The 25,181-nt window shown below is 38.8% G+C and overlaps 1 protein-coding gene across 2 annotated transcripts; it reads right to left on the bottom strand.

Annotated features, from left to right (window-relative positions):
- Positions 1-1,263: 1,263 nt before the first annotated feature.
- Positions 1,264-7,233, bottom strand: LOC107809051 (calreticulin-3). 2 transcript variants are annotated; one of them, XM_075225518.1, is made up of 15 exons: positions 7,072-7,217; positions 6,262-6,369; positions 5,331-5,523; positions 4,656-4,689; positions 4,248-4,506; positions 3,931-3,987; positions 3,788-3,835; positions 3,206-3,292; positions 3,054-3,111; positions 2,873-2,940; positions 2,673-2,765; positions 2,528-2,584; positions 2,388-2,450; positions 1,817-1,849; positions 1,264-1,523 (listed from the first exon to the last, which is right to left on the bottom strand). In XM_075225518.1, the coding sequence occupies exons 3-15, from the start codon at positions 5,368-5,370 to the stop codon at positions 1,512-1,514; spliced, it is 909 nt and encodes a 302-aa protein (XP_075081619.1). In that variant the 5' UTR covers positions 5,371-5,523; positions 6,262-6,369; positions 7,072-7,217; the 3' UTR covers positions 1,264-1,511. The 2 variants fall into 2 exon arrangements, with proteins under 2 accessions (XP_075081619.1, XP_016489129.1); XM_016633643.2 differs by lacking the exon at positions 4,656-4,689 and having other exon boundaries at positions 7,072-7,233.
- Positions 7,234-25,181: the final 17,948 nt, after the last annotated feature.

Raw genomic sequence — 25,181 nt, 5'->3', positions numbered from 1 at the left:
TTAAGATATAAGTTATCCCAGTATTAAAATTAACACCAGGATAACTTATATCTGGTTTGTTAACCAAACAGAGTATTAAAGTAGTATTAAATTTTTATATCACACTTATACCTTCTTATACCTCATACCAAACGACCCTAAGAGTTCGACATAATAAGTGTGTCGTTAATTCGCATGTCCTTGATGACGAGATTGAAAATTACTTAAATGTAGATTGTACCATCAAACCTTATAGTCTAACGATATCACTAAAAGTTTTACATAATATACCCCCTTTCTATTACCTGTTATGTAATGGGAACTTTAAAAATATTAAATGCAAAATTACCTACAATGCTAATAATAATGAAAAAGTATCGACCGATTGAAAATTAATTTGATTTTTTTATTAAAAAAAGAGTCACAGCAAAGTTTATAAATTTAAGAAGCTAAATGAGTTTTGACTCTTTAAAGATCTAACCAAAAAGCATAAACTAATATTATGAATGAAATAAAATGTAATAAAATGTCCAGGTGGCACAAGTTAGCCCCGACACTACAATAAAAAAAAAAAAAAAAGTAATAAAACACTTACGAAACCAAAGAGGAAGCACGAAGGAATATAGTATTTGGTTAGTTAGACGATTAATTTTTCAAATTGGGTGAGTGAAACATTATTCCCTATCTAGATTCTTTGAGTTAAAGATGAATTTTGTTGTGATTTATCTTGACCGTAAACATGTTTCTATGAATTTCAAAGGATAAAACAGAATTTTAAGATTGACATGATTATGAAAATTTTGCATTCTTTTATTTTTATTTTTTGGAGAACCATTCTCTGGGGCTATAATTTCAAAATGAATACTCCATGTATTAATGAACACGACGTGCAGGAATTAAAGCGAGATCAATTTACAAACTCGTATTCTTACGTGAAAGAGAAAAACTGCATTCCTAGACTCTACATAAAAGGAAAAAATAATTAAAGAAAAAGTTTTAAACTTTCAAGCTGCAAACGAACACTCTTAAGGTTAGGCAGATGCAAAATAAATTTCACTGTGTTTGTCACGAGCAGCAAAAAAACAATTTGACAAAAGAATATGATAATTTCTTCTAGTTAAAGACCGGAGAATATTATTTTCTTTTTAATTTAATAGGTCCGAAGTCCACTTATTCCGCTAATCAGGATTCCGAGGGGGTGAAACGCTCCCCACCAAAAGGTTCTTCATTCTCAATACACACACTAAGCTCCCACGGACCACAAGGGTCTATTGTTTCCACGGCTTGAATCCGTAAGATAATTCTCAAGATTTTCAAATACTTAGCCACGTTTTGCTTGGCAAAGCAGCTTTTCAAAAGAAGCTAAATAAGATGGAAAAGTATCTGTCTTGCGCCTAACACATTGCACTATGCAAATATAAAGCTACTGTTGGAGTAAAATACAACAGGAAGAGAACACACAAAGCCCAAATGAATGAAGCTAAGATTTCCCTCTCAAGAATAGAAGATGTAACATGGCCTTGAACACTAAGTCAAAGTTCATCCTGCAACAACAACAACAAAAAAAAGTAGCAACATCGATCAGAACTAGAACTAAATTTCGTTGCAACAATTTTTATGACTAAATCAAATCCACAAACGTTTTTTAGCCCATAGCATCTGAAGTAAATTTAATTTTATAAGCCAGTAAAAAAGTAGGAGAGCTTTTTAAACTCTTATTAGCCCACAAAGAGCGACAAGAAAGTAAAGATTTAGAAGATACGCGAGGTTATTAGAAGACTGTTAGGAAATCAGCGAGAGAGAGTTGGGAGAAAAGAACAGTTTATTCTGAGCTTACATGATAGTCATCATAGTAATCACGGCGATAGCGCTGCAAAACACAAATTTGTCAGCAAGTCAGACACTATATTTCAACCAAGAGAATTACTGGGGAAAGAAAAAGAGACATTGACATAGAATAACAGAATGGCATAATGACTACTACAAAGTTTTATCTTTAAAATTGTTTTTTGTTGCTTTACTGAATTTGTTTAACATGAAGACTAAATAACTGCCACAAGCTCTTATTAGGTCTGATTGAACGCTTATTGAGCAACCAAAGCCAACTTATGGCTTTTTAGCTTAAAAAGCTATTTGAGTTTGAAATCTGTTAACAAAAGGAAGACAAAGTTGTCAAAGATAAAGTGTATAACCAAAGCCACGGTCAGCTAATCTGAATCATTCAAAGAAGTTAAACAAGCAGAAAATGATAGTCATAGAAATTGAAACGGAGTAGCTACGATCTCGAACTAGGAAGGAATTACAACAAAATAAGAAATGGGGCAAGGGAAAAAGAGAGTAAATGATATCAGAAAACTAAAGGAAAAAACACATAGCATGTTGAGTTCAGAGAGATATGAAACACTGACCCTCTTGTTTCTATCCCTTTCTCTTCTCCTCCTTTCACCTTCCTCTCTTGCTGTTCGGGCTTCCTGAAAATTCCCACTATTTTAGCACTTGCGCCCAGAAAAGACATGATATATTAAATAAATGAAAACAGGGTATCAACCTCTTCCTCTTTTGCTTTTCTCACTTTCTCTGCTTCCTCAAAAGCCTCCTTTTCAGCCTGCAGATACTTGTTTCAAGAAATCTAAGTTTTGAAGAAGCAATGAAGCTATCACCAGTCAACATAGGACAAAGGATCAATGACAGACCTCCCTATTAGCAAAGACTTCCTCAATCACTTTCTTTGCATAATCTGGCTCATCGCATATCAGTATGTTGTCAAAAATAGAACCTGCCTTCACCTGCAGCCCATGACAAAACACATCAGTATATCACCCATTCTAACTTCATAGAGGAAAAACTACATGTGAAAAGACAACATTATCCTAGTTCAGACTACTCATCTTACCTGCCAAACTTCGATCCCAACATATTTGATAGGCTTCAGCACATAGAGGTCAGGATCATCTTCAAATTCTGGAGAGAGAGAGAGAGAGAGATCAGAACGGATTTTCGATACAATGACAAAACGTCAGAACATTGGCAAGTGTATTAAAATGCATCTCGATACAAATGCATACATCCATTACCTGGATTATCAATCCAAGGAGTCCTCCATTTACCTTTATAATTAGGGTTCTTTATTTTCTGGGACATAAGATACACTCGCTAAGTAGATATTCCAGTTACAACTCGAAGATTTCAAGCTTCATAATTAGAAGTCAGAAAGATTCTCACATACCTTTCGTTTCCATGGACCCTTATACGCTGGATTAGGTATTTTTGGTGGTCTCCAGATACCGTCCTCTTCATCATCCCAGTGATCAGGCTAAAATAGAATAGCAACTTTGGAAGTTTAGCTTGCTAAGTTACAAGATGTAAGTTCATTGGTGTAAACAGGCCTCTAACGTACCTCAACTATGATATATGAAGGACAATGAAGTATTTGTACACATTCCCCCTCTGTTACTACTGAAAAAGGACTAACATTTTCTACAAGTGCGGATGGGGAAGTAAAGAAACCCGCTAAGACAGTGATGACAAGCGAGTACATCACTTGTGGAATAAAGTTAGTTTTACAAAGAATAAGAATGTTTGTAGTGATATAACAGATAAATTGGTTAGCAAACTACATTTGAACCAAAAAGATCACTACAGAGGACAAGAATAAAAAAGTTCACTGCCAAGGAGTAAAAAACTGATTTATAAAACTAAAGAAAAGAGCCTTTTTAGAATAACCACACCTCAGAAAAAGTAACTTCAGAACATCATCCATAACATGGGTTACATTAAGACAGTGTACATTAAAGCCTGCTGTACTAACCTTTTTAGCTTTTGGGTCAGGAGTCTCTCTTGGAATAGAGTCATATCCCTGGAGTAAAAAGTAGTGCAATAAGGAAAAATGCAAAAACCAACTCAAAGCATAAGAAACCAAAGAAAACTGACGAAATGTGCAGTATGAACTACCTCTGGTTTGACCTCGTTTGGGTCCTCTATATATTCTCTATCATCCCAATCTGCAGGCTATAAGCAATGGAAATCACATAAGCCATTTGAAAATGAGCAGATGAGTATCAGAAATTTTTACAGAATAAGTAAAGGAAAGGAATGCAAAGAAGAAGCTAAAATTGTCAAAATATCAATTGAAGAAATCGGGGGGAAATAGCTGATAAACAGGATTTCTGTGCCAAACTGTTGAAGGTGCCAATGTAACAATACACATGAATTGGGTTTAGGGGCATAAACAAGTCCAGCCTAAAGCACCTAACTTTTTTCTGAAATACCTTTTTTGCATTTACATCTTTAATTTTCCGAGGAGGAAGGATATCCCAGTCCGTATACATGCTTCCAGAATCCCTTTCTCGACCATCAATCCAGATGCTGTATGATGCATCAGGTCTAAGAATGAATGTGTAGAAATGGGTTAATTTGTCTGTTTCACATTGTAGATCCTTTTTGATGGGATAATTCTGGCCTTGGTAGGAAAGTATAACATGAAGTTTCTTTGTCTGTGTACCACAGATATCCGGTCCAAACATCATACTGCAGAAACAAAGACTTTTTGTAAAAAAAGGGAAAAAATACGTACCATGTAAACAAACTACTATGAAAAAATATAACCTATAGCTTATACATAAAAGGAACATCTGGTCCTTTTCGACTTGTTTTGATAAAAGAGTTCCATTCTTCACCTCTTGGTGCTTCCTTCAATTTTGATCCTTGAACCTATTTACAGTAACTACGCTCAGTTTTCAGATACCGATAATTGGAAAATTTTATTTTGTGTCTTATACAACTAGTGTATAAGATAACTTTTTTGTCTCACACTTTGTGGACCCAGATTTCTGTGGACCCAGAAGTGTAACATTGGGGTCCACAAATCTGTGAGACAAAAAGCAGCCTCATACAACTAGTGTCAGTTGTATGAGATACAAAATAAAACTTCTCCTGATAATTGAATCTTGACCAAGGTTAAATGTGTATCCAATCTCACAACCATTTTCTAATCAGGGAAATAAACAAGCTGAAATTTGACAAAGTTAAATGTGCGTCTGAACTCACAACCACTGTTACTAATTAAGGTCATCGAGAAGCGGGCTTGTTTACTTTCAGATTAAAATGGAAGGTGGGCTAAGGAGTGACATTTTACAGAATTTTGTTCAGGCAGATGATTAGTCTGTCTCTTAAAATAAACACATTTCACATCAGAAACTAAGTTTATACTGCCCAATTTTCAGAAATCAAAAGCTGGGACTGCAAGCCAAAATATCACAGAAGACAAACATATCTTATGAAATTTATGCCTATGCAACTCTAAAAATTCTTCCCCCGTATGGGATAGCTTAAAAACATTTTGAGAAACAAACCTGTAAGGGGTGTCTCCCCCGAATTTCTTCTGGTTGACATATCCAGAGAGAAGCTTTATGTAACCTCCACCACACTCAATGTCTTGCTCAAACTTTATAGAATATTGTACAACCAAAGTTCTGTTCTTGTTGCTAAATTCTGGTACCTTAGCAGAAATGGCGAAATGTTTGGCATCGCTTGATGTCTGAATACCTGCAAAATCACAACCACCCTGAAATCTGCTACTGAGCTATTTAAACAAATGTCCATGGACTTGTCAGCTTCATGTGGTCTTTAGACAAATGAATTATAACCATCCAATAATTGCAAACAATCGTGTTTTGAAAACAGTTTGTATTTGTAACAACAAACTAGTGAAATTTCTTTTCCCAAAAGATATTACAACAGAGACAGTGAGTCAAGTTCAATTTTTCTTTTTATGACAGTGGTGTCCGGGATAACTTGCACGCACCTCGACTTTTCCATCAAATACCTGCTACCTCACATCAACACAAGTACCGGGTAACTCAACTTGAGATTTCATGGTTCTCCTCCCACTTTGACCACCTGGTCACACCATTGGGTGCATGACTCGTCAAGTTTAATGACTACTAAAAAATCCTAATCTTTCTTGCTTGCCTCAAAACATGTCTTAACATAAAAACTATACAGGTCATATTAGGCAAAATAAGTGGTGAAATGTGTGATCTGACTAGTCTATGTCCGTTCATTAAGTTTCTTCCTCCCCCTCCCAACCCCCTCTCCCCCCTCGTGCTCAGGCTGGGAGGATTTAGCCAGTGGATTCTCAGTGGACCATTTTCATTTTTCTCCTTTCTTTTTTTGTGATTATTAGTGAAGAGTTTAACATATAAGAATAGCTGAAGAGTCCATCTGAAAGCTTTTTTACGCACATGAAGACTTCCAAAAAAGAGATGATAAGAGTCAAAGTACCTTTATCATCAGGATCACCAGCCCATTTTCCAGCTGTATGCTTAAATGAACCTGCTTTCCCTTCACTCCTTTTCCAGTCAGACTTCACCCATCTGCTCTTCCAATCAACTTTTTCAAAAAAAAAACAATAGGGAAAAGAAACAAGAAAACAAAAGATTAATCAGTGTATAATCACAGCAAAAAAGGATCAATAAAGAGAAGATTTAATCTTGTGACATTGTGAAACAAGAACTTATACAGAAGTAGACTGATCCAACTCTTCTGCTCATAAAGTCACTAATAACTACATCAACAATTCAAGCACGTTATACAAAAATAAGTCCACCCCAGGTATCAATATTTCATTCAAACTCACTCATTACTTCTGCAGCCCAAAAAAAAACTTTTTTTTTTCTTCAAGCAACTTCTGAATCAACTAGAAAATACAATGGAACTAGTGAAAAGACACAAAAAAGAAGTTCACCAACTGATGTCATGCTTCACTTGAATTAACCATAAGCTCATCCAATCCAAAATCTCCCAATTCTTTTAAAGAAAGAAAAAAAATTCTAAGTGGACAGTAATAAAAAAAATATAGACAATCCTTAAACATGGCCACGCTAATCTTCTCCGTAATCGTTCTAGTTTTATTCTATGTCACAAAAGGGGCAATATTTTCATTGAAAATTTATTGGGTGTAACCAGAAGTATCTAAAAATCAATTCTTTTCATACCATTTACAGAAAAAATAAAAAAGGATGGAACAACAAGCTCAAAAATGAAACTATGAAATAGCATTAAAAGAATAAAGAAAAGAAAAATAATGAGTACCATCAAACTGTTCTTCGAAAAAGATCTCAGAGAATGAAGAGGTGACAAGCGAGAAGAGTAATAAAACTAGTAGAAATGATTCAACTGAGAAGACTAATGTTAGACTTGTTCTTTGGTCATGCTTGGACAGAGCCATTTGCCCCATTGTGGAAATTTGAGGGTCGTTAGAGTAATTATAGAAAGTTCTTTTTCGTTTTAAACCTTGATTTTCATTTATTTACGGAATTACCCTATTAGTCTTTTTGTTTTTCTATTGACTTTTTTTTAAGATGTTGTCCAATCAGAATAGGCTTTGCACGTCGCTTTGTCTAACGGGTTTTGCTTCTAGTACATTCCTTTTTGTCCTCAGTCCACTTATTAGGGGGAATTGTATAAATAGCACGGGCTAGCCAGTTTTCGGATTGGTCATTCAAAAATTGTCAGTGTTTGCAAAGTCATTGAAAAATAGTCGTTATTTTGCTGCAACAGAAACCGGTCCAGCATAATATACTGGAGATCGGTGCACTTGTGTATGAACTTCCAGTATATTATGTTGGACCGGTATATTACACTAGAGCTCTAGTATATTATGCTTCCAGTATACTTATGCTGGAACTCCATTATAATATGTTGGAGTTCCAATATACTTATGTTAGAACTCCATTATAGTATGTTGGAGTATTTTTCGGATTACTTATGCTGGAACTCCAGCATAATATACTGGAGTATTTTCCGGATTTTGAACAGTATTTTCGTTCGGATTTATCTTTACATAAAAAGTGGCTAAATTTTGATTACTTTTGAAACTGTGGCTATTTTTGAATGACCGCTTGTAAATCTGGCTATTTTTGAATTTCTCCCGTGGGAATTTCAGACTTTTAAAATGGCATCCCTACTTTAAAAACAAGAATAATTAATCATACTTTTAGGGGTGGTTTGGTTGGAAAATAAGTTATTTCACGATTAATTATTTCGATAATTAGTCCGAGATTGTTATCCCACCTTCCTATTGGGGTAAAAATAACACTACAATACTGAGATGAGATTAGTTATATCGTAATTTTATCTCAATCAAACATGGGATAAACTCATTTCAAATTTAATCACGGCATTAATTATATCTTATCCCTCGTACCAAACGAGCCCGTAACGTATGGTTTAAAGTTTAAACTTTGATGGTGTTGATTTAGCAAAAAGAAATTACGGAAGCATGAAGATCGTCTGGGAATCTTAGTAGGCGTTTGGACATAAGAATTGTATAATTCGAAAAAATAGTGAAGAAGTTTTTCAAGTGAAGATGGCATTTGAATTTTAGAGTTGTGTTTGGACATAAATTTCAGTTTTGGTTGTTTTTGAAGTTTTGTGAGTGATTTGAGTGAAAATTTTGAAAAATAGTCTTTTGTAGTTTTTCAAATTTTCGAAAATTTCCAAAATGCATCTTCAAGTGAAAATTGTAAATTTTATGAACAAACGCTGGTTTCAAAAAAAGTGATTTTTTTTTTGGAAAAATCTTCCATCAAATTTTATGTCCAAACGGGCACTTAGGATTAATTATGTAAATATTTTTCCTTCATTTGAGACTATTTTGTTTACTGCATTTTTCTTCCTTTATTATACTACTTTGCACTCATATGCAAAATATATGGCTTGCTTACATCTTATTTGTAGAGACAAAAAAACATGGCGTACTCATCGAAACTAATGCGTGTAAAAATAGTTACACGATTTTATTTTTTTACTATGCTTTCAATAAATTTTTATTCCATCTTCATCGGCCGCTAGATCACACATTTGATCGTTGTGTCGGCCTCCATCTCCAATCAATGATCATCATATCTAATTTAACCGCTAGTAGTAATTATTCTTTATATTTTGCTATTTAACCAATCAGTATATCGAGTATAGGGTTAAGATAAATTACGAAGCATTTTTGAATGTGTTTGATATTCTCCACATGCATGTAGAAATTTTAAGTTAGAAAAAAAAAAGCTCACATGTAGGGCATGTGACCGTCCAAGAGAGATAAAAATTACGAAGATATATTATTTGGGTCAAATATATCTTTGCACTGTCTAAAATAGTTTAAATATATCCTCCGTTATACAACTCGTTCAATTAACTCCCTACCGTTTTACTATTGGCACTGATTTGCCCCTAATTTAGACGGATGTGGCAGCTTAGGAACAAAAAGACCCAACCCCAATTTTAAATACCCGGCTCTAATTAAAAACTCACCCATTATCTTACCTATTACCCGACCCAAGAATTTGTACCACATCACCCACTACCGCAACTCCTTTTCCTTTTTCGCCACCACAACCCTCACCCCCGCTCCTTAAATACCGTTCAAGTTATAGTCCATCTTCCTCATCTTTCAAAGTCCCTTTCCTAACTTGATAAAAAGCAAAAAAACAGGAATGAAGAATATGGCAATCGGCGGCCCGAAATCGAACGAAACCAGAACTTGACAATAATTGAAGGATAACAAATTTATGCACTTTTACCGTTGGGGATTTCACGGAACCATTCCAAAGTGAAGCAGTAAAGAACGAAAATTTATCATTTTTTACCATTCCAATGACACCTCTTGATACCAAAATTATTGGTATCGAGATGTAGAGAAAATCAGATAAGAGAGAAGAGGGGGAGGAGAATAGGAATTCGGGGGAATAGAGGGACAGAAAAAAGAGGTCGAGAGAGAAAGAGAATATATAGAGAGAAATATTCATTCATTTATCATTTTTCATATTATAAAGTGTAATACAAGGGGATATATATAGGTCTCAGTATATTGAGCTAAGTAGATATTGCTAATGCTAATCTACTATTGTTAGCTAACTAATACTCTTACTAGATATTTTGCCAGTTCATGCATCCATGTAGCTTGACTAATTCTCCATCCCTGCTTTACTAACTATTTTACTTGTATCAATACCCTCCCGTACAGATCACCCTTGTCCTCAAGGGTTAGAATATCTACCAGGATCAAAAGGGAACCAAGAATATGTAGCATTGAGTAGTACAATCCAAGGTTGCTTGAGAGAAGATTCCAACTGGTTACAAGCACGAGTCAAACCAACATCCAAAACTTGGTAACAAAAGTTGTTGATCTCAAGCATAATGCAGTGAGCCCAATTACTTAAACAACCAGGCCTTGCAGCAACATACAAACCAAAGAAACCAGTATCTATATAGTTGGTATTGAAAGCCCCCATGCCAACCTTATGTGTAAGCTCGGAACCCATGTGCTTTCTTATTTCAAACTAGTAATTTTGGTAGCACCACATAGCCTTGCTCCCTCTGTGATTGCAGAGTCAGGTATGGCCACAACCTGATTGCTATAACTGTTCATTTTCAACAAATCTCCAAGTACAAAAGCCATTATAATACTAGGTAAAAGTCCAAAACTAGCTCCTTGAAGTTTAGGAATCATATGCCATTTGTAGTAGAATGCCATTAGAGCCATATCAAACTTAAGTGCAATAATTGTTATCTTGCTTATAAGAACATGTTTGGCTCTATTTTCCCAAGAGGCAGTGAATTTAGTGACTTTTATCCCAGAAACATTATCAAATAACCTTTTTTTTTCAATCTGTAGTATACTAACTTCCACCAAATCCATAGGCAACTTGTAGCAAAGTGCCTTTAGAGCTTCTTCCCAGCAGTTAATACTTCTTAGTTCAATATCCACAACCTTGAGATGCATAAACCACTGTCATCCAGTATCTCACACTCTCCTCATGTTATCAGAAGATCTAGGCAAGCAATATCTGATAGAAAAATTGTGATGACCCAAAAGGTCATCTCTTGTTTTAGAAGTCAAATCTGTATTCTGAGGCCTTAAAAACCTCTTTTTATCTCATCTCCATTTGTGTGCGCAGTCCGGGCGCATTTCCGGAAAGCTTTTATGTTAACTTTAAGAGAAATATATAATTTAGCCTTTAAAATTTATTAAAGTTGACTTAGGTCAACATTTTTTGTAAACGGATTCGGATCCATGATTTGACGGTTACGTAGGGTCCGTAGTAAAATATGAGACTTGGGTGTATGCCCGAAATCGAATTCCGAGGTCCCTTGCCTGAGAAAAGAATTTTTAAAGAAAATTATTTGCTGGAAAATATAAAGGCTTTTGGAAATGAAATGGTGTGTGTTCTTGATGGTATCGGGCCCGTATTTTGGTTCCGGAGCCCTTACAGGTTCAACATAATATTTAAGTCGAATATGTAAAATTTGGTAAGAATCGGAGTTGATTTGATATAAATTGGACCCTTAGTTGAGAAAATAGAAATTTCAATGTTCTTAAAGAATTTCATGAATCTGAGGTTAAATTCGTAGTTGTTGATGTTATTTTGATGATTTAATCGCATAAACAAGTCCGTATGATATTTTTAGAGCGTGCATGTTTGGTTTGGAGCCTCGAGGGTTCGGGTGAGTTTTGGATAGGCCACGGAGTGAGTTTGGACTTAGAAGATTTCTGTTGCATCTGGCGTTTTTATTGCATGCTCTGATCTCGCAATTACGAGGCCAGGTATCGCAATTGCAAGCCTATCAGGCCTAGAAATTTGCGAGGACTTCATCGCAATTGCGAAGAAGTCAGGCCAGCACTTGATCGCACTTGCGATCCCCCCTTCACAATTGCGAAGTCATCAAGGAGGGCCAGTTATCGCAATTGCGACAAATTGCTCGCAATTGCGAGGGGAGCAGACAATGCAACAGGTTCGCAAATGCGAAGCCTATTTCGCATTTGTGAGCTTCGCAATTGCAAAGCTCTTGTCGCAATTGCAACATCTGCGACTTGTTAAGTGGGATTTTGACGGGATTTCAACTCATTCTTTCAATTTTTCAAACCCTAAGCTCCCATAGGCGATTTTCCAAAGAAAAGTTCTTCCCCAAATCGTAGGTAAACAACTTCTAACTCATTTCTTTCAATCTACTTTATCTTTTTACATGATTTTATCTCAAAATCTAGGGTTTTTCGTGGGAAATTGGGTGGTTTTGGGTAGAAATTAGGATTTTAAAATTTTAGGAATTTGGACCTCAATTTGAGGTCAGATTTTAAAACTAATTGCATATTTGGGTTCGTGGGTGAATGGGTAGTCGGGTTTTGGTTCGAACTTCAAGTTTTGACCAAGCGGGCCTGAGGTCGATTTTTGACTTTTTGGGAAAAACATTGGAAAATCTATATTCATGCATTATGATGGTTTATTTATCATTTATTGATATTATTAAGTAAATTGTGGCTAGATACAAGCGGATTGATAGTGAAAATCGAGAGGTAAAGCTGTGATTGAGTGTTGAATTATTCATTGGCTTGAGGTAAGTATTTGGTCTAACCTTGACTTGAGGGAATAGGAATCCCCGACTTAATTGCTATGTGAAATTCCATGTGTGTGGTGTATAAGTGTGGTGATGAGTACCTATACGCCACCAAATCACCATGTTTAGCTGTTTCCCTTCCCTATTTCCTATTATACTAATTCCTGTCTCAATTGCTACCTGCTTAAACTGTTTCCATGCCTTAACTGCTAATTGCTCATAAATGTATCAATGTCTAATTGCTTCATATTAATTGTTGCTCTCTTATTTGAAGTATCTAATTATTTTATGGTTTCGTTTTATTACATTGTTGGCTTGTATTGGCTTGTTGGTGCCTTATGGCACACTTTGGTTGGTTTCGCTGAGTAGTTTACACCAGTGAAGTTTTCTAATCATAGTAATGATATTACGCGGTGTGAATTGAGGCATAAGCGCGTTGGAGGATTTGGCTTAGTCTGTGAAACACTTGTCTTTGTTTTGTGATTCGTATTGATTTGTACATTGGGATCGGGTTGCACGCCACAACAGTATTGTCTGGTGGGATCGGGTTACATGGCGCAACAAGGAGTAATAAGGATGGACATGTGGGATCGGTTGTGCGCCAGATCTTTCAAAAACATGCTTCACACGGAGTAGTCCATAGGCAAAAATCGCTCATACACGTTCACTTTATCCTTGCACGAAAACTCTTCGTGTTTCCAAACAAAGAGGGGCAGCTGTGAGCACGTGATTTTTGTTTTACACGACAATCGCTCCAAAAGAATTAAAAAATAATAACAAATGGTCCTGCTGTACGAATTGGATTTTTACATGGCACTTTGTTAATTATTTATGATTTTTGCCCATTTTTATTAAAACAAAATACAAAAAATGTGTGTGTCATGTGCTGTTTGAACCGAAATCCGGTTGTTAAATAAAAAAATCATAAATATGCATCTTTGTTCCGTGATTGTTGTTTTGTTCGATCTTGCCTGCTTTAAATATTTTGATATATGTGTGCAAATAATTGTATTAAGTGTTTATGAAATTTTATTTTTATTTACTTAGGTTTTGTTTTAAAAATAAAATAAAAAAATATATATATAAAAATAATAAAAGGAGATGCAGAATTGGGTTTAAAACTCGGTTGGGCCTATTTTTATTTTTAATTCAAAGCCCAAACTCAAACCCAAAACCCCATGTGTAACCCGGTCCACACCAGCTGACACCCAGAACGTCCAAACGACACCGTTTTAATCCAATCTGATCTGGGCCGTTGATCAGATTGATCAACGGCCGAGATCACTTCCCCATAACCCATAAACAAAACCCGACCCATTCCACCCGGACTGACCCAAACCCCTTCAGGTTGAAACGACACCGTTCCCCATCAGCCAAAAGATCTTGACCCTTCATCTCACCCCATCCAACGGCCAAAAATTGATCCCTCACTAACTATATAAGCCTAGAATCTTTACCCTGCCCCCCTATCCAATACCCCAGCCTTCGTCTTCACAGACCCTTCCCCTTCAAACCCTAGCCGCCCCCATCTCCCTTCACCAGAAACCCGGCGGCATGAACGCCGGTGACCTTCACCTTAACACCCTAGAATCCCCTTCCCATCCTGAACATGGATCTGTTAACTACTTAACTCGAATCCCTTCCCACCTTCTCGAATCTTCGTTTGAAGATTTGAGTCGGAACTTGACTTACACCGTTTAACCCCAGTTTCACACCAGACACTCCCCAGACCCCCCTCGTGACCAAACCATGCTTGGTTTGGTCCGAATCTGACCAGGGAAGCATGAATCCCAGATCTGATTTTTGGAACCTTAGGGTTCCTCGTCAATGGTCCGTGTCTTGTTCAAGCCGAAGAGATTAAGGTCTAATGGACCTTAATCGAAGTGTTTCTCATCTGAAAAACACTTCGATTAAAGTCCGTTCAGCCTTAAGAAAGGTCTGTTCGAGTCCAAGCTAGGGTCTTTTGATTTTTCGGGTTTTAAGGTGAGTTTTGCTTTCTTTTCTTTATTTGTTTTAGTCCATGAGATTGTTCTAAAGTTTGTTCATGTTTCGTGAAATCTGTGTTTTGAGTTTTATCAACTGTGTCCTGCCCACTTTGTTTGAACCTACGTGTTTGATTAGGTCCCTTTTCTGTTCACTGATAATGGCATGTGTAAGCTGTACAATCAAATGAATATTGAATTGGTTCGTTCATTTAGTTCCTAGGGCCTTTCTGTGTTAACATTGCAATATGAACCCCTTGTGTGATACTGTTAAATGTCTGATTTTTGGTTACGATTGTACATGTTATGACTAATATAGTCGAGTCGACATGTGTCGTCAATTAGTTTCAGCTGCCTGAACAATAACAAATCGATTTGCTTCTGGACACATTTGTTTGAATCAATTAGGAACTGAGTTTGTTTACTTATAGTTGTTAATTTGAATCAGAAATGTAAAAGGAATGTTTGTTTAACTTCTGAATTGGAGGGCATGTGCACTTGTGCACAACATGTGCATTTGTGCACCACAGGTGCATTTGTGCACCACAGGTGCATTTGTGCACAGCATGTGCCCTGCATAAGGGCTTTTGAATAAAATAATTGACAGCACATGCTGTCAGATATATTCTGCTGCCCATTACCCCGCTTTAGTTTAAGAAGTATTAAACCTCTTTCAAAAGAGTAAGTCTGCCAGGGAATGTGATGGGGTTCTAATACTTAAATAGCTAAGTGGAACTGAAAAGAAGAGAGCACATGTGAGGGTGTTTGGTGATTGATGAACAGGTTGTTAAAGGGCAGACCTTAGGCTTATAAAAGGAAGAACTTCCATCAGAGAGGGGGGGACTGAACATTTTTGAGAACTAAGTTCTGAAAGACAGAAAACTGGAAAAGAATTCTCTTTGATAACACAGACAGGCAGAATTAGAAATTACATTTTTTGATTTGCTGTTTTGATTTCACTAAATCTTGACCTGTTTGTGCAACACTGATTTCTCCCAAATCCCAACTGAGTCTGCTTGGTTGTTGTTGTTTTACTCGGGAACTTGGTCTAGTTGGGGTCTTGATCCCACTCCAATTGTTTCGTGAGTTGTTGTTGTTGCTATTCTGTTTCCTGTTGCTGCTGCTATTCTGTGTCCTGCTGCTACTGCTAATTCTGTTTCTTGCTGCTGCTGATTTCCCTATCTTCTTCCTCTTCTCCTTTGCATTTTCAGTATTTCCAGGTACACATCTCGAGTCTCACATTGGTGTAGCTGATTGTAACGTTGAAAAGCATGAATAGAAAGATTTGAAGGAGTTACAATCACCTGTTATTTACTGACTGCCTCTTCATAAATGTTGTTAAGTTGTGTAAATTTTAGTTTATAGCTAATAGAGAATACATTGGTAAGTTTGTACTTAAGTAAAGTTTATGTTAATCTGAAACTGCGGTATTTGATTCGTTTAGTTAGCATACAGGATGTAAATACGATCCATGGAATGTGACACTATTTATACAATTGTTAAACTTAAACTCATTCTTTTAGCATGTTTGAATAGGTAGGGGCAAATGGCTGTTAAATCTAGCCAAATATAATACAGTTTTGAATCATCCAGTTTCGATTTCTTTAGGCAGTTTATAGGACTAGTTTTGAACATCATTAGTAACATCTTTTAATAAGGAACTCTATTAATCCTGTTTAAGCAATTTGATTTAGATTCAACTTAAGGATGTTGTCAGATTAAGTATTGCATTTCATCAATCTCATATGTAATTTCTTTGTTCAACTAAAGCATTTTCGTAAGGTATGACGTCTTTTCACTTTATAAGTAACTAATCAGAAATTGATAGGAGTCCGATTTAGGCCAAAGCATATACTTCGATTAGCATACATTTTTCTTTCTTCTATTTCTGGAAACAAAATAATAGAAATGTAGTCATTTTAGGATATCCTCTTCTAAAATAATGAGACGAGCCTCGCTAAATAAAAAATGCAAATTGCGGGGCCCTCAACAACTAATCATAATATTTAGAATTCAGGCTAGGCCGTTTAGTGAATCTCATGGCCTTCTCAAAAAATAATAACGCGTTAGACTCTTTAGGCGCGGCTTAATTAAATCATATTCTTAAATTCGGGTGCACATTGATGTGACCCAAATCCAAATCTCAACGAAGTCAAAATGTGTTGACGATCACGGGCGCATTGATTGTGACGTGGTTTGAGATGCATTTTCACGACGTTGCAATTCTATAAAAATAAGTGATAATGATAAAAGAGGTTTAAACTTAATAAAAGCACGTAAGTCATAACATGTATTTAAATCAGATATTTAGCCATTATAACAATTTAAGCGACCGTGCTAGAACCACGGGATTCGAGGGTGCCTAACACCTTCCCTCGGGTCAACAGAATTCCTTACTTAGAATTCCTGGTTCGCAGACTTCATTTGGAAAAGTCGAAAACTTCCTCGATTTGGGATTCAAGATAAACCGGTGACTTGGGACACCAAAAGCCAAACCTTTCCCAAGTGGCGACTCTGAATTAAATAAATAATCCCATTTCGAATATTGTCACTTAAATTGGAAAAACTCCCCTCGCGCATTCTACCCTTCGGGGCGGGCGCGCAAAAAGGAGGTGTGACAGCTCTGGCGACTCCGCTGGGGACATATTAACCCAAAACCACTGGTTCAGGGTTCAAGAATTCGAGCTTAGAATAATTGTTATATTTGGCTTTATTATCTGATCTTTATTACATGTTTTTGCATAACGTGCTAAATGTTGTCTTTTACCGTTTTGATATTATCTGAACTGTATATAAACTGCGCCGAAACTCTTCTCTTCTTACCTCCGGGGAGAAGCTCGCTGGTCGAGACTCCCTATTCTGTTAATGTCAATACCTGAAATAAGAAAGAGGTCGGACAAGTTACAAAGCCGGACGATCTCGCGGGTCCCCGGTACGTAGCCCCCTCCTCGACTCGAGTTGTCCGCTCGGGTACACAGTCTAGAACAAATACCCAGGTTACGAACCTAGAATAACTTGACTTCATGCCGGATCCCTAGTAGAAACGCTTATTTGCATCATGTTGCATTTGACTTAGGGGACTCAACACAGGGGTTGGGTCCGTCTAGGACTAGCAACCTGAAATGAAAAGACCATCATGCTGCATTCCTATCTGTGTTGCGCATTTATTTGCTTCGGTTCCGCATGCCGACCGGTTTCTAAAAAAGAAAAATAGCAGCGTAAGGAGATAATTACTTATTTTGGAAAAATAAAACCAATGTCCAAGTAGTGTCAAAACCTCGCAGGAATTTTTCTAAAAAAAAAAAGAGAATAAAAACAAAATTTGTCTTCTTAGTTTGAGTTATTAAAAAAAAAATAATATAAAAATTTTTCTTTTTTTTATCACTTCCAAAATAAAAAAAAAAGAGAAGGTATTTATTTAAAAGTAAAAAAAAACGGAAATTCATAATTCAAAAAAAATGTTGTCTCTTTCGTAGTACCCCTTTTATAAATTCAGACTAATAGTCCAAATATTTCCTAAAAAAAATAATATTTTCTTTAGTCTTTATCTCTTTGCAAAAGAAAAAATATAATAAAAATACGTATTCTTGATTTCTAGGTTTATTTGATTTTTTCTATTTACGATATTCGAGAACTACGCCGGTTTGATTCTCACCGGATGTGAGATACGTAGGCAACCCTCATCGGGTCCAACCCCACCTTTTGCTAAAATAGCCAAAAATCAATAAATAAATAAAAACGTGTCAAATTTTAAATTTTGCCATAAATAAGTGGGGTGGTGTCCAACCTTCCCTTTTGCTAAAAATAGCCAAAATATATGTCAAATTTTAAATCTGTCATAAATAAGTCGGGTGATGTTGTTTTGTCGTAAATAGCCGAATGTTCCCGAAAGGGACGCCGGAAGGCTGACTTTGCATAAACAGCCACCTTTGGGTCATTTTTTAAGGTTTGGTCCAGTTGACCCACACAACCTTAAAATCTTCGTCACTGAGGCGTTGAAAGGTCGTGTTGGCAATATTGAGTTTTCTAATTTGAAAAAAAAACGATAAAAAGAGTCATAAATAAGTCAGGTGATGCTGTTTTGTCATAAATAGCCGAATGTTCCCGAAAGGGACGCCGGAAGGCTGACTTTGCATAAACAGCCACCTTTGGGTCTTGTTTAGTATTTTTGTCCAGTTGACCCACACGGCCTTAAAATCTTCGTCCTCAAAGTGTTTAAAGCCATGTTCAAAACTTGATCCCCTTTGTAAAATATTTTTGAGTCAAAGTCATTTTTGTTGAAATCACCTTAATAAATGTGCAGGATGAGCACGATGCAAAATGAACATTTTTCAATAATGACCAAAATCCCTGTCAAGTTACGGCTATGGTGGAATGATCTAGGTGCTGAAGGACAAAATGAGGTCAAGAAATATCTGAAAGGTCTTGTGGGTTTGTTGGAAATCCAGCCTCGGGGAGATATCATAAGAGCTTTGGTTACCTATTGGGACCCGGCGCACAATGTTTTCCATTTCTCTGATTTTGAACTCACCCCGACTTTGGAAGAAATGGCCGGATACATCGGGAATACTGAACTTCCCTTGAGGCAAAAATACTTGGTCGCCCCAAGAGTTGTCACGGTACATAGGTTCCTAGATTCATTGAAGATACCTAGAACAGTCCACAACCCGGATCTGGCAGCCGGATTTTGTACTCCATGCTTCATATATGATAGGTACGGTCATGAGGGGGATTCAATAATCCAATCAACAAACTGTGCAGCAAAGGAATTCGTCAGAAGTGGGACAAGCACAGACGGGTAGCGTTCATGATGATGTTCCTGAGCCTTCTGGTATTTCCAAGGAAAGACGGAAACATTGATTTGAAGATATCCGGGGTCGTCAGCACTTTACTCACGCAAAGTGACATTACTCTCGCGCCTATGGTGGTATCTGACATCTTTCGAGCTCTTACAGCTTGTAAAGCTGGGGGGAATTTCTTCGAAGGTTGTAACTTGCTCCTACAGATATGGATGACCGAGCACCTCTGCCATCATTCCGAGATTTTGAGCCATGGTTCCCCGGAAAAGACTTGCATAGAAGAATCTTACACGAGAACCAAAGAGATCAGTTTGCCCAAAGGAGTCCTGGCATGGACCTCGTTCTTTCAAGCTCTTACTGCCAGCCAAATACAATGGACGCTAGGATGGTTGCCTGTTGATGAGATCCTATATATGTCGGCAGCTAAAACTTATTTCTTACTGATGGGGCTTAAGAGCATTCAACCTTACGCACCCTGCCGAGTTTTGAGACAGTTCGGAAGATGCCAGACAGTACCTCATGAGGAAGATCTTAGCACTCAAGCAATTGAGATAAGTCCTAACGGACAATTCCCAGAAGCAAAGATTCGCCAAATCTGGAGTGAGTGTCAATATTTGAAATCAGATACTTGCGTGCGGGATCGAGCCAAAGGAGAGACAGCGCCAGGTTACCTTGCATGGTATAGAAGGGAATTTGAGCATGAAAGGCCGGCTAAGAGACCCCACATCCGGAATTTCACCGAATCATCGCAAAGGCAGTGGGATTGGTTAGCAAAGGAAAGAGGCTATTGCGCCGAAATCAGCAGGTTAAAGCAACAAGTAGAAGGCTTGAAATATGAGCACAACGTGCAAGCTGCTACCAATCTGGGAGAGCGGAACAGGTTAATTCAGGAAAACGAAATGCTCAGAGCCCAGATCAAACAGATAAGGGTGGATGCAGATAAACAGCCAAGGCGTCGATCAGACGAGCAGCTGATAAAAAGGTTAAAAAGTGAAATCAGGGAATGGCAAGATGGTTTGGAGAAATCTGAAAACGTCATAGCGGAGCTCAGGGCACAGTGGGATACAAGAACAGATAAGCATCGCCGATATTTGAATCAATTGGAAGGCGACCACGAGAAAACTGTTGCTAAAATAAAGAGAAAGATGGCTGCACTTGAGATCAAAGCAGCTAATCAGGCCAAGGATTTCCAAATTGAGAGCAGATACTGGTACGACTCAATAGCCCAGATGAAGTTGGAAGTACGGCGACTGAAGCATCAGCATATACAGGATACTCAAGTATTCAAGATATGTAGCGATCAGATAAAACGACTACTCGTAGAGAAGAAGCAAACCAAAGATAGGATCAAGGCCATTGCCCATGCCATCACCAGACGATGTCTACGATGTGAGAACATGTCCAGCGTTACTGTCCTCTCGGCAGTGATGGGTTATATCAAGCAGACTATGCATGAGCTGGAGAACCTTGAGAGGGATATCACGCCTAGGACCGCGGCGAGGCCGAACGATGCCCCGCGGACACCAATTTTCAAAACCATAATGCACTCATAAGTCAAGCATGTATCTTAGCATCTTCTGCCTGTTTTTCCATCAGGGTGATTTTTAGTCTATTTTGAGTCTAGGTTTATTTTCAAAGTTTGCTCTTTCTTTTGCAAAATGTAGTTTGTAATAGACCATTTCAACAATAAAGATGTTGCTTCTTTTACGCTCATTTGTGTTTTTCGAACTACGTAATGATCTGATTCACGTAGGCATCGTGATACGTAGGCAATCCTCATCGGATCCGGTCGCATTTCTTTTACTGCAAAATAAAAAAAAACATAAAAGAAAAACAAAAAAAATATATATATATAATAAAAAGGGGAAAAACTAATAAAGAGGAAAAATGCCGGAATGACGCATGCTCTCGTAGCAAACATGTAGTAATCCACTTAACTGTATAGGTGCATCATGACCAACGTGAGATTAACTACCTGTTATTCGCTGCAAATTAACCGTGCGTTTGTCGTTGAGTATCCAGGGTTTTGAAAAGACGGTTGGTTTGGTGAAAGTCTGGCCTCGCACTCATACTTCACGAGGTCAAGGAGAAGTGTTCAACTACCTGTTGTTAGGACCAGAAGCAGTACTCACACTTACTTCACCAGGTCAAAAGGAAGTGTGGAAATGTCTTCAGAAATTCTATTGCAAACAATCCCTGTTTCTGAGGAGAGCTCAATCTCAGCCGTCCTCACACCTGAATCCGCAACTGCGGAGGAAAATAGAATCCTACGGCTCCGCATGTTGGAAATGTTGGACGACTAGAATAATGGGAAAGAACCGCCAAGTGTCGTCCCCGGATTCCCTGAATTATTCTCCAGGTCGAGTGGGACTTCTAATGTCCCCATAAATTATCCTGCTACCCCATTCGGGTACCCAGCCACCTCAGCCTTCTCTGCTGGATCGCCTTCTGAGCCTCATCCCCGAATGTCATCCACTGATGCAAGCATGAACATCTTTACTGCATCGCCTTGCCCGATTACGGCACAGCCTACCACGTACAAGCCAAGCTTTGACTCATCCTCTTTTACATTCCAAGCACCATCGTTCTCAATGGAACCAACTAGGTTCGCTACCAGCACTAATCCTCTACTGCCTCAGTGCGAGCTTGCACCCGGGCAGGATCAGAACCCCAGAATTGCAGAACAAAATGAGATTGCCAAGAGAATGAGAAGCCTTGAACAAAGTTTGAAGAATATGCAAGGATTGAGCGGACAGAAGAGCGTCTCTTACGCCGACCTGTGCATGTTCCCTCACGTGCACCTGCTAACGGGTTTCAAGACCCCAAAGTTCGAGAAATACGATGGGCACGGTGACCCCATTGCACATCTTAAGAAATACTGCAACCAATTGTGAGGAGCCGGGGAAAAGAAGAACTGCTAATGGCATATTTTGGGGAAAGTCTAGTAGGGATAGCCTCGGAATGGTATATGGACCAGGAAATGTCCCGATGGCATATATGGGATGATCTCGCCAGAGATTTTGTGAAACAATTCCAGTATAACATCGACATTGCGCCAGACCGAAATTCTCTGTCGAATTTGAAGAAGAAACCTTCAGAAAGCTTCAGAGAATATGCTATTAAGTGGCGTGAACATGCGTCAAGAGTAAAGCCTCCCATGGATGAAGTGGAAATGGTCACTACCTTTCTCCAGGCTCAAGAGTCTGACTATTTCCAAAACATGATGTCAGCCATGGGTAAGCCATTCGCGGAAGCGATCAAGATTGGAGAGATGGTGGAAAATGGTTTGAAAACAGGTAGGATTCTGAGTCAAGCAGCCATAAGGGCGACCTCCCAGGCCGTCCAAAGCGGGTCCGGAGGAACGACAAGAGGGAAAAAGAAGGAAGAAACGACTATGGCAGCCTCGGAAACAAGGGAGTATCGTCATCCCAGGCCCCGTTTTCCGGAAAGAACCCCACAACACTACTACCCCCACTCAAATTTGGCATATGTTCATCAACCTTATATGGTCATGAATGCCCAACCTTATACCCATCCACCACAACAAGCCAACCGAGGCCCAGCTCCACCTCCCAGAAATCATCTTCCTTACCGCAACCACTATAACCCACAACCCCCGCAGAATAACTTCCGCCCTCAGGAGCCACCCAGAAGGTGGACTTTCACTCCCATCGGTGAACCATACTCAACTTTGTTCCCAAAGCTGGTCCAGTTGGGTTTCTTGCAACCAATCCCTCAAACAAGGCAAAACCCGACATCACCTTCTTACAAAGCTGGAGTCAGATGTGCCTATCATTCAGGGGCCGAGGGACATGATACAAATGACTGTTGGTCGTTGAAAAGAGTGGTCGAAAATTTGATAGAGCAAGGGAAAATAGTACTAAGGGACGAGGAGATCCCGAATGTAACTAACAATCCATTACCTGCTCACAATAATGGGCCGCTGATCGGAATGATTTGTGAAGACAAAGAGTTCGACCCCGCTCTGAAAGCCATAATTGCCATTGTCGACACGGGGAAGAGGCCCGAAGTAGACCAGAAACCAGAAAAGGGGGAGGAGGACAAAGCTATAAAGAAAGTGCCTGAGAAGAAGGTGGAGAAGAAAGTGGTACCGGTAAAGGGAGGGGTTCTTTACATACCACGAGGTCGAGCTGAGAAGACGCAGAACTTCGGAATCAAAAAGACAAAACCTATGTACGTGCCGGAAGGGGCCTATGTGGTCCGGGGGACGATTCAACCACCTCGGCTGAATGAGCCAGTGGTTATCGGACGCGTGCCGCAAAAGCCAATGACCAACCCATCCACAGTGCCGTGGAATTATCAAAAGACATTGGTAATGTACAAAGGCAAAGAGGTCATGGGAGAACTTCCAGAAAATACTTTCATTGGAAGGTATTCAAATACCCAAGAACTGAACGACGCCACACAAAGGCGCTTCCCGCCAAAGAAGCCCGTAAGTGTTGAAGAAGCGGAGGTGTTCTTCCAACAAATGAAAATGCCAGATTACGAAGTGATAGATCAACTGCGAAAGTACCCCGAGCAAGTGTCCATGCTGTCATTGTTAATGAGGTCGACCGAGCATCAAAAGATCTTACTGAAGACTCTGAATGAAGCATATGTTCCAGTTGAAACCTCGGTAGAACAATTAGAGCGGATGACAGAAAGATTCTTCGCCGTCAACCAAATCTCTTTCAGCAAGAACGATCTACCCCCGGAAGGAGCGGCACACAACAAGGCTTTGCATCTAACAGTTAAATGCGAAGACTATTATGTCAAGCGGGTAATGTTGGATGGGGGCTCAGGCGTTGACATTTGCCCGCTCTCCACGCTACAAAGAATGGAAATTGGGACCGGAAGAATCCGACCCAACAATGTCTGCGTAAGGGCTTTCGACGGCATCAAGAGAGATACCATGGGATAAATAGACATGTTGTTGGTCATAGGACCAGTCGAATTTCAAGTAACCTTCCAGGTGCTCGACATGGATACATCCTACAATTTTCTCCTTGGCAGACCTTGGATCCATGCGGCAGGAGCCGTGCCTTCCACCCTTCACCAGATGGTGAAGTTCGTGTACGAAGACAGAGAGATCGTGGTCCATGGGGAAGATGAGCATGCTATTTATCGGGACCCATCCATCCCATATCTGGAACCGAGAGAAGGGAGCGAACATACGGTCTATCAAGCTTTCGAGATTGTACTGGCAGAGCAGCACGAAGAGGGAATACCCTGCCCCCAACCTTTCTTGTCTAACGCCTCGGTTATGGTGGCCAAAGAGATGATCCGGCACGGATTTAGGCCAGGGAAGGGGCTTGGACGAACCCTTCAGGGAATAACAGAACCCATTACCTTGCCAGTCACCAAGAAACCTTTTGGACTAGGTTTCAAACCTACTCCAGCAGACGAAGAGTGGGCAAAGAAAAGGAAAAATGAGGGTTGGAAGTTACCTCGACCACCGCCGGATTTATATGCAACTTTCATCAGGCCAAGGTACGCTAAAGAAGAAGATGATGAGGTCTTCACAGCTGAGGAAATCGAGGAGATATGTGGGGCGATGAGAAAGATGCTCTACGAGGTCCACATGGTTCAACCAGGTGAAGGCACAAGCATTGCTGAGATGATGTACATGGGGCCGAACGCCAAACTTCAAAACTGGGAGGCTACGCCATTCCCGACTAGACGGAAGTCCGGGTAGACCTGTCCTGCCACCTTTCCTGTGTCATAAGTTATCTCCATGACATAACTTGAACGTTTTCTTCTTTTCAATTGTTGTTTTGAATTCCTAAGTTGTAAACATTGTTGTCTTCCAACTTTCCAAAGAAAAAAAAAATCATCATTGCTTTCCCATTCTTTCTTTTGTTCTGATTTTTGTTATTTTTCCTTTTATCTTTCTTTTCAGTCATAATAATGCGGCTTTAAATATGACATGCTTGCGGACTTTATGCCCAGATCACAATGAGCTATTTAACTGCGAATTAATGAACCCAGAACCAGAATATGATGCGGAAGAAGCTTTTAGGGAGATAAACCGAGA

The sequence above is a fragment of the Nicotiana tabacum genome, chromosome 11 (assembly GCF_000715075.1).
Source record: "Nicotiana tabacum cultivar K326 chromosome 11, ASM71507v2, whole genome shotgun sequence".
In the NCBI taxonomy this organism is placed as follows: Eukaryota; Viridiplantae; Streptophyta; class Magnoliopsida; order Solanales; family Solanaceae; genus Nicotiana; species Nicotiana tabacum.
This window is presented reverse-complemented; position numbering and strand designations above follow the sequence as displayed.